The 19,169-nt window shown below is 40.5% G+C and overlaps 1 protein-coding gene across 1 annotated transcript in view; it reads left to right on the top strand.

Annotated features, from left to right (window-relative positions):
• The window catches only part of dgkb (diacylglycerol kinase, beta), a 136,468-nt gene that overhangs the window by 64,554 nt on the left and 52,745 nt on the right, over positions 1 to 19,169 (top strand). Inside the window, exons 15-19 of the mRNA XM_033980906.2 lie at positions 602 to 675; positions 2,566 to 2,640; positions 6,425 to 6,510; positions 8,412 to 8,501; positions 9,146 to 9,306. Of these exons, the coding sequence (XP_033836797.2) occupies positions 602 to 675; positions 2,566 to 2,640; positions 6,425 to 6,510; positions 8,412 to 8,501; positions 9,146 to 9,306 (486 nt within the window). The remainder of the gene's footprint in view (positions 1 to 601; positions 676 to 2,565; positions 2,641 to 6,424; positions 6,511 to 8,411; positions 8,502 to 9,145; positions 9,307 to 19,169) is intronic.

The raw sequence follows: 19,169 nt of genomic DNA, 5'->3' as shown, positions 1-19,169 counted from the left end.
CTTCATGGCCATGGCAAACTTATGTCATATCGCCTGGATTGATGTCACTGGGGCACCATCCTGTAGCCGGGCCTGGGGTGGGTGCTCGACAGCAAGCGTCTGGCACAACCCGAAGCAGCGATGTGGGGCTGTCCTTCCGTGGACTCACTACCTGCAGGAGGATCCGTAAGGGGCCAGTGCAGAGGGATCTGGTGGGCGGATGAAAGCAGGTCCCTCCACGACCAGATCTCCAGACACAAAAACTGGACACATTGGAGGGACTATATGTCTCAGCTGGCCTTGGAGCATTTTGGGGGACCTGGAGGAAGTGTCTGGGATGTCGGAAGTTTAGACTGCTGCCCCCTGCGACCTGGCCCCAGATCACCAGAAAAAGATGAATATTTCGGATTTTAGAATAATATATATTTTCCTATACATGAAGTGCAATAACACAATAGAACTGCACGTCTCTCCTCCTCCATATGTGGGGGTGTCAGAGGGCTTCCACACGCCCCGCACTCGGCTGCTCATATCTGGGGAGGAGCAGAGTTTGAAAGTGGATCCTGTGAAGCTTCCTGCCGTCTCCAAACACCAATGCTTTGTTTTGACATCTCTCATTCAGATCACAACAATAGAGGGCACTCATCCTCTGCTCGTGTTCGTCAACCCCAAGAGCGGGGGCAAGCAGGGGGAGCGGTGAGTACGCATGCACACACACAGATGCACACACAGACACACGCACAAACATGCACAGACACACACATACACAGATGAACACACAGACACACACATACACACAGATGCACACACACACGCGCACACACAGACGCACAGACACACAGACGCAGGTTTCCATGCTGCTCAAGGACATTACATCGACTTACATTCATTTGCTCAATGACGTAAATCTGTTAATATGGGCTACAATAGGTCAAAGTCGGGGTTTAGGTTAAGTTTAGTAAAGTGGTGACTATGGTTAAGGTTAGGGTCAGTCTCCTGGAGATTAATGGAAGTCAATGTAACATCCCCAAAAGACATGAAAACCCAACATGTGTTGGCAGATATATTTCACATTATGGGGACTAAAATCTGTATACACATTCATATCCTGGGGATATGGTTACTTTGAAAATGTATAGTATTTTGTCTTACATTTGTTATGGAGCTAAACATTAATAATTAATTCCATTATTTACCATTCCAGATTGTTTTTGGGCAACTTTTGTGCAAACTAGGTATATGCTGCCTCCAGTGGCCTCTGCAATTTCAAGTAGTTGGTGACATCACACAGAGCTGTCCTGATTACAACCAGTTGTTTCTAATCACCTGGCTGCATGGGCGGAGTTTGAAGTGTGGATACCTGTTAGTCCAGGGGTTGGCAACCTTTAACACCCAAAGAGCCATTTGGACCCGGTTTCCACGGAAAAGAAAACACTGGCACATACTTTTTGACATCTAAATTAAATATAACACTGTTTATATTTGTATATATTGTTTTTCTTTTAACCTTTACACTTTGACTTCTGCTCCTGAACCTCTGCACACAGCATCTGACAAAATGTGGCTGTACAAAGTCCCTTTCATCTTTCCGCAGGACTGTAAACTGTTGTCTGTGAGCCGTGAGCCGTGTTTGTTTTTAACATAGTTCATGGTGGAGAATAGCTGCTCACAGACGTATATGGATCCGAAGATCGAAGATCTCCAAATGCATATTTCTTCATGTTTATGTAGGTGTCGGGGATGGAAAGTCTCGATAAATGCATGCCGTTTTGGCAGGTACACAGGCTACCGTGAGTGTGAAGCTTATTTTGACAGACGAAAAAGAAATAATAAAATAAATAAAAAATATAATTTTATTTTCCCATGCCAGAAGGAGCTGCAGTATAAGGATGAAAGAGCTTGTGGCTCTGGAGCCGCAGGTTGCCGACCCCTTGTTAGACCAATCACAGCTGCACCAACAGCTTATTCTTAATGCACAATGTTTACTTTTATGGCTCTGATACAATTTAGCTTGAATCTAAAATACAAAAAAAAACAACAACAACAACAACTCAGAAATAAGTAAAGTAAAAATAAGTAAAAAAAAATAAATGTGTGTTCTGACTTTACACCATGGTAACAGATGCAGTAATTGAAGTAGCATGTTCTGACTGTCTGGAGAGTCAGAGGTAGCAGGCTGTCACTGTGAGCACAGCCCCCCCCCTCCTCTGTGCTGTCATGTGCAGCCCGGCCCTAGCCTAACCCAAGGCTAATTGGCTTATTACTGAAACATATTCATTCACTGCCTATTACCCCCGCCCTCATCTGTTTAAATTATGAGATCAAAATACGACTTCAGCCAGTTGATATAATGGAATTGAAATTAAAATATATTAGTCTTTCTAATGGTTAGTCCCAAGGGGGGCCAGAGCCGCTGTCCACTGCACTGGCCTGTCACACGGGTGGGTCTACAATCCGCCTGGAGGAAAAGAAGAACTTGTTTTTTGGCAATACTAGATTATGGTTTTAAATTTGACTCTTTATTATGGATATGTTTTATAAAGTTTGATTATATAAATGATGTTTTTTAAATGTTTTATTTTGTAGGATTTACAGGAAGTTTCAGTATCTGCTGAACCCAAGACAAGTGTACAACCTGGCCAAGAACGGACCTATGCCTGGGTATGAACAACATTTAAACATTTTTTTCAGTTAATGATGGATAATAAAGGATTAATACATCATCAGTACAGTTTTGAGGTTGTCGGCGAAATTTACATTATTGATTTTGTTGTTGGATAATGGCTGACAACAAAGGGCCGATTAAACATTTTTAGAAATTCCTTTTGAAAATTAGGACGTTTAATCTAATTGAATTACAAGAACAGTGGCTATGTTCACATGCACACGAAAATCTCATTATTATGGTAAATAGTTGCATTTTTATATCGCTTTTCCATCTTCTCATCACTCAAAGCTCTTTATATCAAGAAACAGCATTCATGTTGAGAGCAGGATTCGAACCGCCAACCTTCAGATCAGAGGACAAACACTCAATCTAGGCTACTGTCGCCACTTATTTGATTTCTTTTCTTAAATTACATGAACTGGAAAATCTGATGTGAGTGATCAGAGATGATGAGAGATGACCATGATTGGAAAGAAAATAGGTAATTTTGCTGTTTGCATATCATTTTAATAGTCCAAAAATCATAACTGGATTTAGAGTGTGCATGTAACAGCATTTCCAATGGTTAATGTAGAAATTATAATGTAATACCTTACTACATCAAACCTAAGAAAGTTACTAAGAAAGAAAGTTTATAATACACTACTTGGTCTTTGTTAACTTGTGAATCCTATGTATAAATAACTACTGAAATAACAGATAGAAAAGCCAGCCAGACCAAAGTGTTACTCCTGAAGCATCCTCTGTCCTCTAAAGTACTCCACAGATCCTCCCTAATACCAGTGTGTTTACAAACATGCTTCCTGCCTCCTACACTGTAATAAGAGATATGAGATGCAGAGCCCTCTCTCCATATGCATCAGCTCCGGACAGCAGAGCCCGAGCAGAGGCATGTCCCTGTGCCGTCATTAAACGCTGATGGATCATTTACATGCAGAGGCCCTCTCCGCTCTGCTGCCTGCACTCGGGATGTCCTGGCCTGTCTTAGTACACAGGCTGAGGGGGTCTGAGCGGGGCTGAGCAGTGCCATGCCGTGCCGTGCTCATGTTTGGCTTTGATTAGACCTCGAATGTGGGCCTTATGAAAAATGAATGCTCCGTGAAACATGCAGGAGGCACAGGACGGGACTCACCGCTGCTCCATTTTGGGGGATGACCTTGTGTCCCAGACTAAGTTGTTGGCAGAAGTTTTGTTTTGTTGTTTTGTTTTCTGTTTTAAATGGCACTGTGAAACTTTTCAACCTCTACCCGTCTACCGGCTTGTCTTCATTGAAATGGCTTTGTCTGGAATGTTCCGTTGTTTGCATATCTTAATAGCAAAACTTTTCAAAACCACTCAGAACCTTATAATTCTAAAGCAAGGGTGTCAAACACATTTTCACCGAGAGCCACATCAGCAAAATGGCTACCCTCAAACGGGCCTAAACTACTTTTTTAACATTTTTTACAAATTACAAATATTGCATATGCATTTACCTAGATGCAAAAATATGTCTGTAACTGCATATCTCCTGATAAAATGAAATTTTAAGTCCATAATATCTTTAATTTAACCTGTCAAGGGCCACATAAAATGATGTGGAGGGCCACATTTGGCCCACGGGCCTTGAGTTTGACATGTGTTCTAAGGGGATCAAATGAATAGTACAACAGAATCCACTAATTTAACAAAGATCACATATTCATACACCATTGTACATAAAGACTGGAGGCAAGGTCAGTTAAGTGTCTTGCCCAAGGACACAACAACAGTATTCATATATGGGAGCTGGAATCGCACAACCGCCAACCTATGGGGCAGTGGATCTGACCGCTCAATCAATGATGTTTATGTCGAGAGCAAGATTTGAACCACGAACCTTTGGATACATGGACAAACACTCCAACTGAGTGACTAAAATAATGTTGGGTTTTTTTTTGTTTACTGCACTTTACTGCAAAACATAGAAAAACATTCATCCTTGCTGCGAGTTTGCTTGCATTTCCACAAACCTAACGTGTATTTGGCCTGTTCTTTTCATGCAAATGTTGTTTCTTTGACCATAATCTTCTACAGTGTTGCATAAAACATATCTATCTCAATGGAGCATGTTCCAAAGTGTGGTTCAATGTTATATTTACATGGAATCACACAGGTAATGTTCCTTTAATCTATATTCTCTTTGTTATATCTTCTTAAGACTGTGTTGAGGGACCTGTCCTCTAGATGACCCCAGCATTGCCCTCCCATTGGCAACACCCCCCACACACACTGCCCTCGCTGTAATACCCTTACCCCAAATGAAGTGTTGTTTCTTGGGGATTCAAACATGGCCCAAGTTGCCTTTCATGTGAGCGGCTGTCTGTTCTGTGTTTAATGCGTTTACAGTCCCGGTGGGGAGTAATTGAGTGAATGATTTGGGCTCCCGTACAGGCACACAGGGTCCTCATCCAGTTAGCTCGGGGCTCTGGTACAGTGAAGGAACGGAAGAAGGCGGCCTCAGCGGTGGTCCTAATGATCTGATTAGTCAGGCCAACAGGACGACAGAGGAACATGACAGTAAACGTGTTATGTGCTTACACTACAGTATTTTACTTTAAAGGAGACGTTACATACACGTCATTAATTTACTGATATAAAACGGCTTAGTAACAGAAACAGGTCCATTGACTTCCTGGTTTCATGCTTTATACTTGTTTTTATAGTTGAAAATGGCTACAAAATATGTATGCTTTTTAAAAATAAATTCAACTTTGTATAGAGAAGTGGGCGGGGATAGGGGGTAGGTGAAAACAGAGATTTTCTGAGTGCTTAAGCCTCAAATGCAGGATAATACAGGATTACTCAGACATGCATGAGGGCGCGTTTACACTTCATAATTTGGTCCTGGTCTGAGCTCAGTTTAGTCCTAATGTAGACTTGGTTCAATCCTGGTTTAGTTCTGGTTTAGTCCTGATTTAGTTCTGATTCAGTTCTGGTTTAGTCCTGATTCAGTCCTGGTTTAGAACTGGTTTAGTCCTGGTTTAGTCCTGGTTTAGTTCTCATTTAGTTCTCATTTAGTTCTCATTTAGTCCTGGTTTAGTCCAGGTTTAGTCCTGATTCAGTCCTGGTTCAGTCCTGGTTTAGTCCTGGTTTAGTCCAAGTTTAGTCCTGATTCAGTCCTGGTTTAGTCCTGGTTCAGTCCTGGTTTAGTTCTGGTTTAGGCCCGGTTTAGTCCTGGTGTAGACCTGGTTTAGTCCTGGTTTAGTCCTGGTTTAGTCCTGGTTTAGTCCTGGTTTAGACCTGTTTTTTGTTCTGGTTTAGTCCTGGTTCAGTCCTTGGTTTAGTCCTGATTCAGTCCTGGTTTTGTTCTGGTTTAGTCCTGTTTCAGTCCTGGTTTAGTCCTGTTTCAGTCCTGGTTTAGTCCTGGTTTAGTCCTGGTTTAGTCCTGGTTTAGTCCTGATTTAGTCCTAGTTTAGTCCTGGTTTAGTCCTGGTTTAGCCACCGTTTTCATTTCTCAGGTCGAAGCGTTTGTGTATGACACTAAATAAAACACTACTCTTACTTCACAAACTTCCTTTTTGGCTATTTCTCATCAAAGTACCACATCATCGATCCAGACTCACTACTGCCCCCATAGTCTTTCCTGGATGTGCAAATTGAGTATGTGCGTATATAATTCTGATTCACACATTACATACACATTTATTCTGTAAATGAACGACACGGCTGCATTCGTTAACAACTTTCTTATTCAAAATGTACTCCTTAATGTCCCTGTCTGCAGCTATAACCTCTTCTATGTTACGTTTACGGCAGGTTGAACTTCTTCCGCGATGTCCCTGACTTCCGAGTGCTCGCCTGCGGAGGGGACGGCACCGTTGGCTGGATCCTGGACTTCATCGGTACATTAAACACATCCAACATTATCATTTCTTGTCTATACCTTTTTCAATTACACGACTTATTGTACATCATTCATTCTTTGATCAGGCTTCGCGGGGTAGAAATAAACCCGCTTCCTATTTTGGGAACTAGAATTGCGTGTTTTATTGGTTCCAGAGACGGCTACACAAACTGGAACTCCTTTATAGCTTGTACATAAATACTTTGATTTGGCTTGGACCTGCCTATTCAGGGAAAATGGAATGATTGCCCAAGTGGGAAAACAACAAATTAGTCATCATTTGAAAAAAAACAAAAAAAAAAAAACATAGCTGGTTTTGTGTATCTGGCCTTGAAGACACGTGTTGCTTCTTCGGGCGCTCAAAAATTGCGGCAATTTTTTATCAATCAAAACAAAGAAAGGTAATAATGGTGGGGCCAAATGCAGAGCTTGAAATAGCCGTTACCGCTGGGCATTCAGATGACTACTGGTCCTTCTACTACAGTCGAGTGAAAATGGATTCAGGGACAGGCTGGTGGGTGGGTGGCAGAGACGTTGTGAGACACTGGAGGGGCTGTGGGGGCCAGAGGGGGCATGGGGCAGGGTTAAAACTGTGCTGCAGTATGGCCTTTGGGTTCCTATTTTTGGCAATTTCAGTGTAAAAGAGGCACAATTTGCAGGTTTATGGTCCAAAGCAGCCAAAACTGAGTGCGTTTCTGCTACCTTCACGGGCCATTGACATTTCAAGTACTTGGTGACATTACACAGGACTGGCCTCATTAAAGCCTGGTGTTTCTGATTACAAACACCTGGTTGTAGGGGCGGAGTTTGAAATGTGGATACATAAGGAAATGTGTTAGGAGTTTAGGTGTTTAGTTCTATTTTAATCACAAATTCCCTCCCATATTCTAAAATCAGTAAATTACATTGACAAATTATAGTTTTTGCTTGTTTAACTTTCATAATATCATAGCTTAGTGTAAATAAGGGTCTCCTGTGCCATCATAATATCAGCTGAACACACTGACTCAACAAGAGAGGGACAAACTGAAGCATGACAGTGTCTATTATCATAATTTTAATGAACAATTGCTTGACTAAATCTTGATCAAAACTTTGCCACAGCCTAAAATTACATGAAAATTCATTGTCAAAATGAAAACTTGCTGTGCTGTCCAATAAAGGCTACACAAAAGGCAGAAAAAATAGATATCTCTTGAATGTGATAATGTCATACTCTCAGATGGAGGCAAGAATCAGTTTTTCCTATTGATTACTTTGCACTTTGCCATAAAATATCTAAAAAGTATATTTACAAATGTTAAACTGGTCATTTCTGTTAGTGATTAGAATCTAAAACTCACTGTACTACAACAAAAAACTAAATTTTTATAATATTCATTTCACCTGCTCCCATCTGTTCTGTATTAAATATTATTGATCTATAGAATGCTGAACCTGAAACCCAGCTATAGAGATTAAAATGAGGACTATCGAGCTTAAAATAGTTTGAGTAGCATTACTTCCTGGTTCGCAGCCGATAAAAAAACGCTTTTCAACAGTCTCATTTTAACTGCTGCTTTTTCAATTTACTACAGATATGCATAAGACAAATGTACTTTATGATATGACAAAAAAAAAGAAGAAAGAATCATTAGGTACAGCCCTTTAAACCTGTACAATTTAAAGTCTTCATTTAATGGAGCTCAACAGCCCCACTTTGTCCACTTTAAAGTCTACTCTGGTGGTTCCATAAGTAAACGTCACATTTATATTCCCCACCGAAAATATTCAAACGTTAAGAAAAGTCTATGGGAAAAATGAATGGGAGAGAATAGTACTTCCGGCGAGCGCTCACTGTCCTGTTGGCCGGTGCGTGGGCTTGGCTGTGTTGATTTGCTGTGTTTTGCTTTGCCGCAGATAAGGCCAACCTGGAGCGGAACCCCCCCGTGTGCATACTTCCCCTTGGCACGGGCAATGACCTGGCACGCTGTCTGCGCTGGGGAGGAGGTACCCGAGCACACTGCATTTAGACACACCAGGTCACGGGGAGTCAGCGCAGGTTACCTATTTTTAAGCTCTGACCTTAATACGGCAGTGATTAATCAACATTCTGAAGTCAAAATGTGAACAATTAAAGGTCCTATGTTATGCAAAATTGACTCTTGTGAGCTTTTTCGCCGTGTTATTATGTTGTTACCTCCTCAAAAACATAGCAGGAGTTGTGTTTTATTCCATTCTTACATGTTTGAGTAACCCTGCATTATTAAACTGTCTACATTTCCAAAGCTCAAAATGCTCTGTTCCACCTTGTGATGTCATGAAGTGGTAATTTTAAAGATAGCAGCTACTTTTAGCCTCAATTGAACTGCTCTACTCTACAATATATTATAAAAACCTTAAATTGTTGCTGTTTAAGGCGTTTTAAAGTTGAGATTGCCACAGAAAGTCTACAGTGTGAGTTTCAACAAGGCTAAAACAATAGATGCAGCTTCAAAGTTTAGCAATTCCAGGGCTGAAATGATCCAAATGACATCCAGGTCCACTATTTTTACAAGTTTACACATGTTTTGAAGTGTATATGTGAGTATCATCCATAGTAGCTCCACAATATTCCTCCTTCCATGCCCTCTGAGTGTGTGTGATGTTCCCAGGCTACGAGGGGGAGAGCCTGCTGAAGATCCTCCGTGACGTGGAGAACAGTTCGGAGGTGTTGTTGGATCGCTGGAGGATCGACGTGACCCCCACAGATAAGGAGGAGCAAGGAGACCCCGCCCCCTACAGCATCATCAACAACTACTTCTCCATCGGAGTGGTACGGAAACTTTTTACATTTCAACACAGACACATAAAAAGGTGAGCTGAATAGTTGGTTCAATACATGCATTAAAGAGCGACAGGTATGGAAGCAGATTTCACATTTTCAGCTTGTAATGAGTTGAAGAAGATGGGTCCATATTAGTGGGTGGCTGATTTAGGGAGAGTAGGTACAGTTTTTGTTTAAAATTTGATAAACATAACCCTTGTGCTCTTAACAATTGTAATGATGATTTATTCTTAACATTATGACAAAAAACATTGGTTATGATGAACAAGTTTATGTTGCCGTTTAGTGTTTTGGTTCTTAAGACAATTATACAATCAGAAAATACTCACATAAGTCTCATTTGGGTTGCCAATTTCAACGCCGAAATCTATTTGGTTTAAACTTTAAATGATTTTCTCTGATCTGAATGGTCACTACCTAAACCCCAGCACCTTCAGCCAATCATGAATCAGTGCTAGTGCAGCCTCTGGAGCTCAGTGAGTGAATTCTGGAGGTTCTTTCACATGAGGCTTGTCCTTATACTGAGAATTAGACCTTGTATGTGTCCTTTATCTGCAGATTAAGACATCCAGGTTCAGTTGTGATTGTAGAGCACAGACTACATAACTTCCTTCATGTCTCCCTGCTTTATGTTTTGTACTGTTAATATACACTACATACCAAATATTTTCAGTTTTGTTCATATTATTTAAGATATGTTTAGCTCATGTTCCACACCAATGCAGAATACATATTTCAAGTTGAAAATAATTCCAAAGCCTGATATTTTTTGAACAGTAAAACAATCAAATTTTACAAAATCCTGAAATCCTAACGAAGTAACAATACTGCTCCTAATGAATAATTGGAGAGAGACACAGCTGCACATGCTGCTGAAGACGACACCTTCTGCAAACTTCACACCAAATTCACTTTAAGTATGCTAACAACCACCACACCGCTGCACCAGGTGTGGATAAACAGCCTCCGCCAACGTCAAGCCCCACAAAGTCCTGCACAGGGAACTCAGCCTGGACCTGATGGAACTGCATCATAGATAAGCAAAAAAGGTGATAGTTTAAACATTTATACTTTATCTATGCTGTTCACATGTTTAACACCAGGGGCACTGTGACCGGGGATGCAGAATACACTTCTCCGATACTTAATGAAGATGTGAATCTCTTAGAGTTCAGATGAGCATAATTGACAAGTGGATTAGCCAATCAGGAACACACATGGTCCATCCTTATCAAAACAAATATGGCTACTTAAGAGGGGTCATAGGGGACTGAAAAACATTGCGGATTTTTACAGAATCAATGAGCAAAGCATTAAACTGTGTTCATCTTAGGTGAGAGAAATGGGTAAAAAATAATGTGTAAAAAATGAAAAATAAACAAAACTGATTGGACAGTGGTGTTTTAGTCTGGCTCAAGGCTCGATGGACGGAGTGGGAACCAGACTGATGTCCCTCTGTATAAACCATACACAGAGATCATTCTGAACTGATAAAGAGCCACAAAGTAAATCACCTGACTTTACCTTTCCATATTCAACGCTACACTCCACACTCAAACCCATACACAACTCATAATTAGAATTCAGGCCATTTTAATGAACAAAAACATCCTTGTCTGCAAAGTACCGCCACATATCCCCATTCATTCGCCTTTAATCTGATCTATATTATGCAGTTATTGAAATGTACTTGTGCCTTAATAGAGCGCCGTCGATAAACAAGTCCCCAGCCCCCGCTCCCTGTCCAACATAATGACACTGACTCCGCGCCTCTCATGTCGGCCATTACGCACAAATGTCAGGGGGAAATGCCATAATTGACATTTGCAGGCGACATGGACAGGAGTGACCCGGCTTTGTCTACCTGTATACGACCTGAGTGATACATGGCTCCTCAAATGTTAGCGGAATAACAGCTCGGAGGTGTTAGCAAGCCGATTTAAGATATTAATGTGGAGGTTAGCGGATGTTAGCGAGGGCTCTAGTTAACATTGTGACAGAGGAGGTTATGCACAGCGATAGACAAATGGTTGTGTACTGGAAGCGCAGCGGGTGAAGGCGGATTGCATACATTGATGAACTACTGTGTGGATACGTTAGGCATGTGGGAATGTTGACGTTGTTGATGAGTTTTAATACGCTAAGAGCAGCATGATATCCAGAGATTAAGATTATGGACAGTAAAACTCTTTTTTAATGAGATGCAGACAGCACACAGCAGACTTATTTTGACCTCAAGAGCTGCTTGTACAATATATCTGTATTGGATCAAGACTATAGACTATAAGAAGTGAGGATGGGTGCATTTCCAGCTCCATCGACTCTCCAATTCACTTTCTATTGAAAAAGCGTGGCCTCTCTCTGTAACTGCTGCTGTCAGGCTCACCATTTTGGTCTTAAAATGTTTGTATTAACCTGCACAACATGTTTTACCGGAAATCTATTTTGTCCGGAAATCAAGATATGAACAATAATAACGGACAAATCAGGCGCCTTATTTATCCAAGCATGCTCGGAGTAGCATTAGCAACAGGTGTGATTGACAGAGTTGGTAAACGCCTGCTACCTGCCAACCTAGCAGTGTGGGTGGGATAGGGCGTTACCTTCAACAGCCTCACTCCTGATTGGCTCTTTGGTTACTATGATACTTGCGGTCGGAATTACAAGTATTGAACTTGGCTCCAAATTCAGTCCTATAACCGTTAGCCTCGATGAGCTTCATTCGACTGGAGCCGAAAGCTATGGATAACATCACACTCCCTTAGTCCACTTCTTTATGAGGTCTATGAACAGACACTTTGCTCAAATATATGGAAAAACTCAACTGCGGCCCCTTTAACTACTGATTACACAAACTGAACATACCTAAACTGTATTAAAATGTATCCAATGTCAGTGACCTTTACCATGAAAACAAGAACACAATTAGTATTTGTCCATGTGGTTCCCGTGACGATGGTTGGTGTGATGGGATCAGGAGTCAGTGGGCGTGATGATGACAATGAAGCTGTTTGTCAGGGATTAGGACTTTGAGCTCTCTATGGGCCCAAGTGTCGCGCAACATTTTGGTTCTTTTTAGCTTTCCATCGCCGCCATGGAAAATTAGAATAGAGGTTATGCGACAAGTCAGGCTTATAATTAGCTCAGAGATTATGCAGATGGACTAGATTGTTTCTGTAATGACACCAAGGAAAGACAAAGATCAGCACTTCGGGAGACGCACGCGATCGGACTGTTGACTTCTTATACGAAAAGTTTAGAGGGAAGTCAGTGATGTTCAGAGGTGGGTAGAGTCGACAAAGATTATACTCAAGATTACTATAATAATAGTAGAGTAGAAGTGCAAAATAATGGTTCAAGAAATTACTGAAGTAGTAAGTATCTGTGGAAACTGCTACACAAGTGAGAGTAACTAAAAGAGTAATTATCAGGGTGGAACATCTCATTTATAATTTGAGGTTAGTGTGATCGGAAGGACAAAACCTTAAATAATCCACAAATCTGGTATTTTCAAAGGGTAGACACAAATATGAGGAAAAGTACATTACAAACAACTCAAATGTTCAAATCATTTCATATTGTCAACATAAAACTTTTGGGAAGAGTACCCAAAACTTTTACTAAAGTACTGTTACTTCAATACAAGTAGGAGTAAAAGTATACTGCTAGAAAAGTACAATGTCTTCAAAAAGTTACTCAAGTAAATGTAACTGAGTACTACCCACCTCTCGTAATGTTGAAGGGTCTGTCACCTTTTTGTCTCCATAGAAATGTTATTGTTTTGCCGAGAATGTTCCACAGTATGGAACATTTCAGGGAAAGCAAGAAAAGCTACATCGTGAACTTTTAAACATAAAGCTAGATGTGAAGTTTCAGTGGGGCATTGCAATTTTTACATAGAAATGAATTAAACTAAAAAAAAATCAGAAATCATAATTATTGTTACACTTAAGTCAATTTTCTTCTATACTAGGGTTGTTAAAAATATCAAAAATCTGATTTGAATGAATACTAAAACTAATATCAAAACTAGATACTCATTTGAACAATTATTGATACTAAAAAGCCACATTCACGGGACAGAAATGAATATAAAGCCACATGGTAATACAGGTGTCCCTCATTATATCGCAGCTCACCTTTTGCTTTCTCGCTGTTTCACGTTTATAGTGCAATTTTTCATGCTTTTTTACAGTGTATGAGCGTGCATTGTGTTCTTTGTCCTGATTGGCTGAGGGACTGTAGACCGTTGTCCATCGGTCTCCTCTGTGCTGTGTCTCCTGTACAGTACAGAATGTGGTCAGACAAATTTACATACATGTTTGATCGTAGTGTTACTCTGAAGTGCTGTATGTTTGCAAGTTTTCTCCCCGACAAAACCCACAATGTCGATGAAACGTTCAAAGGCGCCTATGAAGGTTTGAACTTTGAGAGTGTTTAAACAAGAGAGAAATGTGAGAAAATGTTAATGCCTGTGTGAGAAAAGTGTATAAAGTATGTGGTGAGGGGTTTTACAGCTGCATATAGAATAATTGTAAAAAATAAAGCTGATACTTCATGGATTTCACCTATTGCAGGTTATTTTTAGAACATAACCCCCGCGATAAACAAAGGACCACTGTATAAAAGAAAGTCGTATGATTTAATTTTGACAATCACATTCTGTTGTCTGAAGAGTGTTTATTATTGCGGGACCAGAATCCATCTTGAGTATCGAGTCTATAATCATTGATCAAATACGATGTACAATATTCAGTTACCTTTTAAACTAATACACGAGTTTCATATGACATTTTCGTCTCTGCAAAAGACATTAAAGGTGCTGTACCTCATTTTTACTGTCTCGAAAACGTGATTCATTTTCAGCTGTTTGCTGTAATCCAAACGTAATCCTCACTTTCCTAACACATTCCTGCCATCCTAATTAGTCACTGCAACAAGTTTATAAGTGCTTTTCACAACTTTCAGGGCCCAGAGCTGAGTTTTGTCGTCACCGTAATGCTAACAATAACTAGCATGCTAACATTGTACTAGTGTTGCTTTCTGGTTCGCAGCGGATAAAAATCAGAATCAGAAGACTTTTATTGCCAAACTCTTTATAATTAGATGCAAACATCACACAGTGGTCTCATTTTGACTCAAGAGCTGCTTTTACAATACATCTGCACTGGAGCTGTACAAATTACATTACACACTTTATTAGATGAAAAAAATCTGGTGTACCTTTTTTAATTGAATTTGCAAATTTTGTTAGATTAAAGTGGGACTATACACCTAAATTCCCACAGCTACAATTCAAATAGAGCTATTAAACTAAATAATACTCAGGTCAAATCCTAAACTTTTTTTTTTAACTGATCTTGACAATATTTTTAGTGGGAGATAGTAAAGAGCTTTTAATTTTGTTTTCATCTGGATTTAAGTTTTTTAACCACTGGAAGCTCGGATTCTAATGTAAAGCCAACCAACGAAAGTTCACCTGTGGGCCCAAAAAAGACCTGATCAGCTCTACTCCAGTCTGGCCAGACCTATGGATTGTTGTGGGGGAGCATAATGGCTGTAGGCAGTGGGGTAACTGGCCGTGCTGCACCTCTTCCGCTCCTGACATTGCACTGGTGAATAAATTCAATGTCTTGGACCAAACTCACAAGGGCCAGCTTCAGCCTGACTCCACAATCTGATTGTCGCAGAGTGTGAGGTATGACCCTTAACACATCACCAGTAGCCTTGGGTAATGAGAGCAAGTTTCCGTTGTTGTGCCAATCTTTACCAACTGCAGATCCAGTGCTGCTCGGAGGTCGCACAGCGCCTGCAGATTCTACCTCGCGCGTGCCATGTCTGGCTGCTCTGCGTGATGGAGGAGGACCCACTGCCCCCTCTCAGCGTGTGCAACCTGACTGCATCACATGGACCAAAAGGGGCCTCCTGTCCCTCCCTGCACATGTTGAGGAGATGACTCAGCTCCTGGTCATGCCGCCACGTGGAACCCTGCTCAGATCTCTGCGGTGCCCTCAGCCCTGGCCAGACCCATCCGTGCTGATCCTTGACTCCTCCATGGTCCAGAAAGTAAACAAAGGACATACCTTCTGTCAACCCAAGTGCTCTCATGAAGGACATTATAGACACCCCCCCTACCACCCTGCATCACCATCCCAGTGTCAAAGAGAGGGATTCATGTTGGAACAAATTATTTTAAATTGCAGTCAGAGGCATTCAAGGACAACTTCAGAATCCTCGTTACCACATTCAGTTTGGCCAGTTTAGGTCATTTCTGGACCTTTTTTACCACCTCGTTCTGGAGATGTGAAGTTCCGCCGCTCAAGATTATTACACATATAAAACATGCAGAGACAATCACATGCCCTACGTGGACAATTTTATCACATTATCTAAGAGACCTGAACCTTTAAAAAAGGCCCAATTACATCCCAACATCGTCAGACATCGCCTCCTCTCAATACAATATTGAACTCACACTAGAATCTGCATGACACTGTAATCAAACACAATTAATTCCCATGATTGTGGCATATGCACAAAACCCTCCATAAACTCAGAGCCAACATCAATAATCTCAGATCTCTTCTCTCTCATGGACAAGTCTTTTATCGTAAATGACCTAAATTTAGACCACAAAACTTGGAAAGGGAAGCTAGCACTGTATGCTCCAACACTCAGGCCACTAAACTTATTTTATTGAACATTTTTACAAGTTTTAAATGTCACTAAATTATTTTTAGCAACCTTCGAATTGTATGCATCATAGTATACAGGCCACCAAAAAATGCAATCTTTTTTTCTAGTTTTTATCAATTTTACACAATTCTTTTATTATGATTACTTTAACAGGTAATTTTAGCTTGCACATAGATAACCTCTTAGACCCTGTACAAATGAACTCTGGACCTGGTCATCACCTATGGCCTGCCCACCAGTGTGTGTTTTGTAATATCACTGGTTTTATTCAGCAGGAGAACTGTGAGGAAACGCCATCTGATCTCTGAATTTTATTTAAGTTTTAGACAAACATTTTTCAGTGGGTTTACCTGCCTCTTTTATCTGCCCCATGTGATTTTATTACTGACTACTTCTACTGCTACTGTTTGCTCCACTAAAAATACAGAAACCAAATTAAAACCTCCATTGGAAAATGAGGAGCTGAAGATAGAGAGACCTGAGCACAGGACGCATGTGTTTGTACTTCCTGGTTCTAGTTAGGACCCGAGCAGTAGTGTTCTGGATGTACTGCAGCTGTCTTAATGCTCGTTTGGAGAGGCCAGTGAGCAGGACATTACAGTAGTCTAACCTACTGCAGACAAATGCATGGATAAGTCTCTCCAAGTTTGGCAAAAAACAATTACTTCTCCAAAATAATCACCAACCACAAAAATAATCCTCTTCTCAACCAATGGCAACATTTTAAACTCTGATTTTAGCAAGTTAGTCCCACCCAATTTGGAGACCACTTCATGGGTAAGACAAACATGATCAGATGTGATATTAAAGCTGAGGGTAGTTCAAATGACCAGTGCAGACTTACCTTAATCTTAATGAAATTTGTGAATAATTCCAATCTGGTTTTAAATCCCTGCACAGTACAGAAACAGCGCTTTTAAAAGTTTTACATTGACTCTGGAAAACGTGCAGTTCTTTTGCTTTTAGACTTCTCAGCTGCTTTTCACACAGTGGAGCGCAGCATGGGTGAAACTGAGCCTGTGACGGTGTCCATGTGTGGGCTGTGGGTGGGTTGTTTGATTGTGGGGAGTGGACTGTTTTGGGGGTAGGGTGGTGGGGTGGGAGGAAATGTGGGATTGCTTTCTAATGACTGTAAAGTTACATTTGTGTTACATTTTTTGCATGATTAATTGATGGGTCTGGGGGTATAAGGAACAGTGTGATTGGTCTAACAGGTTTCCACACTTCAAACACTATGGGCTTGTGATCAAAAACACATGGCTGCGGTCCTGCGTGATGTGACATAGTACTTGAAATTACAGTGGCAGCGCAAACTCAGTTTTATCGGAAAACTGCAAATCTACCTAATTTGTACAAAGATTGACAAAAGGACTTGGAACAGTAGACAATGCTGTAGACATGTGTTTAGTGTCATGTTCCACTTTAAAAGGCCTGTAGTACACTTTGTTCCACCTTGTGATGTCATGTGGTAATACAGGAAGTGCTCCACTGTGTTTTTTACGCAGTGGAGCACTTCCATACAGCTTCACTAGAATCATTTGGATCATTTCAGCCCTGGAAATGCCAATCTCAACTGAGCTGAAGGTAAAAGGATCTGTTATCTTGAAAACTACAATTGCATGACATCACAAGGTGGAAGAGATCATTTTAAGCTTTGAAGATATAGACAGACTGATAATGAAGGGTTACTCAAACATGTGTGAATGAAACAAACCACAATCCGTATGTTTTTAATGAAATAACAACATTATAACATGATTTAACACTCATAAAAACCCATTTTGTGTAATACAGGACCTTTAATCATTCAATCCTAATTTCTCTTCACTTTTCTATTGACAATCACTGTTTTCCACACTGGATTTTGATCAGACAGAACAAAATGTCTCCATCTCTTTGTGAGGATGTGGGGATGACACAGTGTAATAATCTCAATCAGGGCCCATGTGAGAGACAGGCCCCTAATGCAGTGAGTGGCCCTAATGAGGCCCCTGTCACACCATTACTCTCCCGCTCTCGGGCCCCTCTCGTAATTGGACTAAACTTTGAGCTATGACACCACATTACACATGTCCTGCATTCATTCACTGCCACACATTTGCATTGGTAATTATTAGAGAGGAGAGAGGGAAGGGAAGAGGTGGGGGGAACTGGCACTGTCCCGACTGCCAGGGATGGAGAGACTCTTGATAGGAGGTCAGTGGTTACTGCTTTATAATTGAATGAGTGAACGTACCATATTTTTACTTTTATTTTTGGGTGAAATACTACATTATTTGTATATTAACTTATTTGACAGCTATGTTATTTTTTCTCTTACTAATATCTCAAAAAAGACCCAAAACATTGCTCTAAGAAATATGTTTGTGCCATTTCAGAACCACTTAATTTTAACGGTGCACTGTGTAACGTGACCTCTTTGTCTGAAATGTTCCAGTCTTGCACGTGTTCATTTATTTAATGCTAAAATAAATATGCATTCTTACTGTGAATCGCATCGTCTCTCCATAGATATGATCTGTAACTTGGTCTAGTGGTGTCACCTGCTACATTTAAATAAATTCTACATTATAAATTACATATCCTAAATAAAGTTTAATTAACAGTGAAGTTGAAAAGGTGAGTCCTGCCACAGACTGTTCCATAGACCAGGCGCGTAATACTAGAAAGCATGTCTAAAAAACATACTGAGTTCACTTTAAAGAGGTAATGTGGTATTTTGGGTGATATATTTACCTCACTTTGATTTTGTGAACATTTTGTTTTTCTCACGTTCAGACCCAGACCCAATTTCAAAGCCCTCAATCATGTGAAGTAATGTTGATATATTGAAAATGGTGATGGCTGCAGTAACGCTCGGCCTGGACACTGGTGTGTAATCACTGCTGTAAATAACTCACTGAGCTTCACTTATCAAGGTGTAGATAATTCATACAATATTAGAGCCACGAGATGTGACAAAATGGGGCTCACGTGACAAGATTTTGATATGATTCATTGTTATTTTTTATTGAATCTTATGATATCATTTAATTCTAATTTTATTTGTTTCAGTAATGGCAATGGGTGCACCAAATTAGGAACCAACCGAGGCATTTACAGGCACATTTAAAAGGTGCATTATGTCGCTTTTCTGGATGTAACCTGTCCGTCTC

This window comes from Periophthalmus magnuspinnatus, chromosome 16, assembly GCF_009829125.3.
Source record: "Periophthalmus magnuspinnatus isolate fPerMag1 chromosome 16, fPerMag1.2.pri, whole genome shotgun sequence".
NCBI lineage: Eukaryota > Metazoa > Chordata > Actinopteri > Gobiiformes > Gobiidae > Periophthalmus > Periophthalmus magnuspinnatus.
The sequence above is the reverse complement of the archived record's forward strand: the minus strand, read 5'-3'. Positions and strand labels throughout refer to the sequence as shown.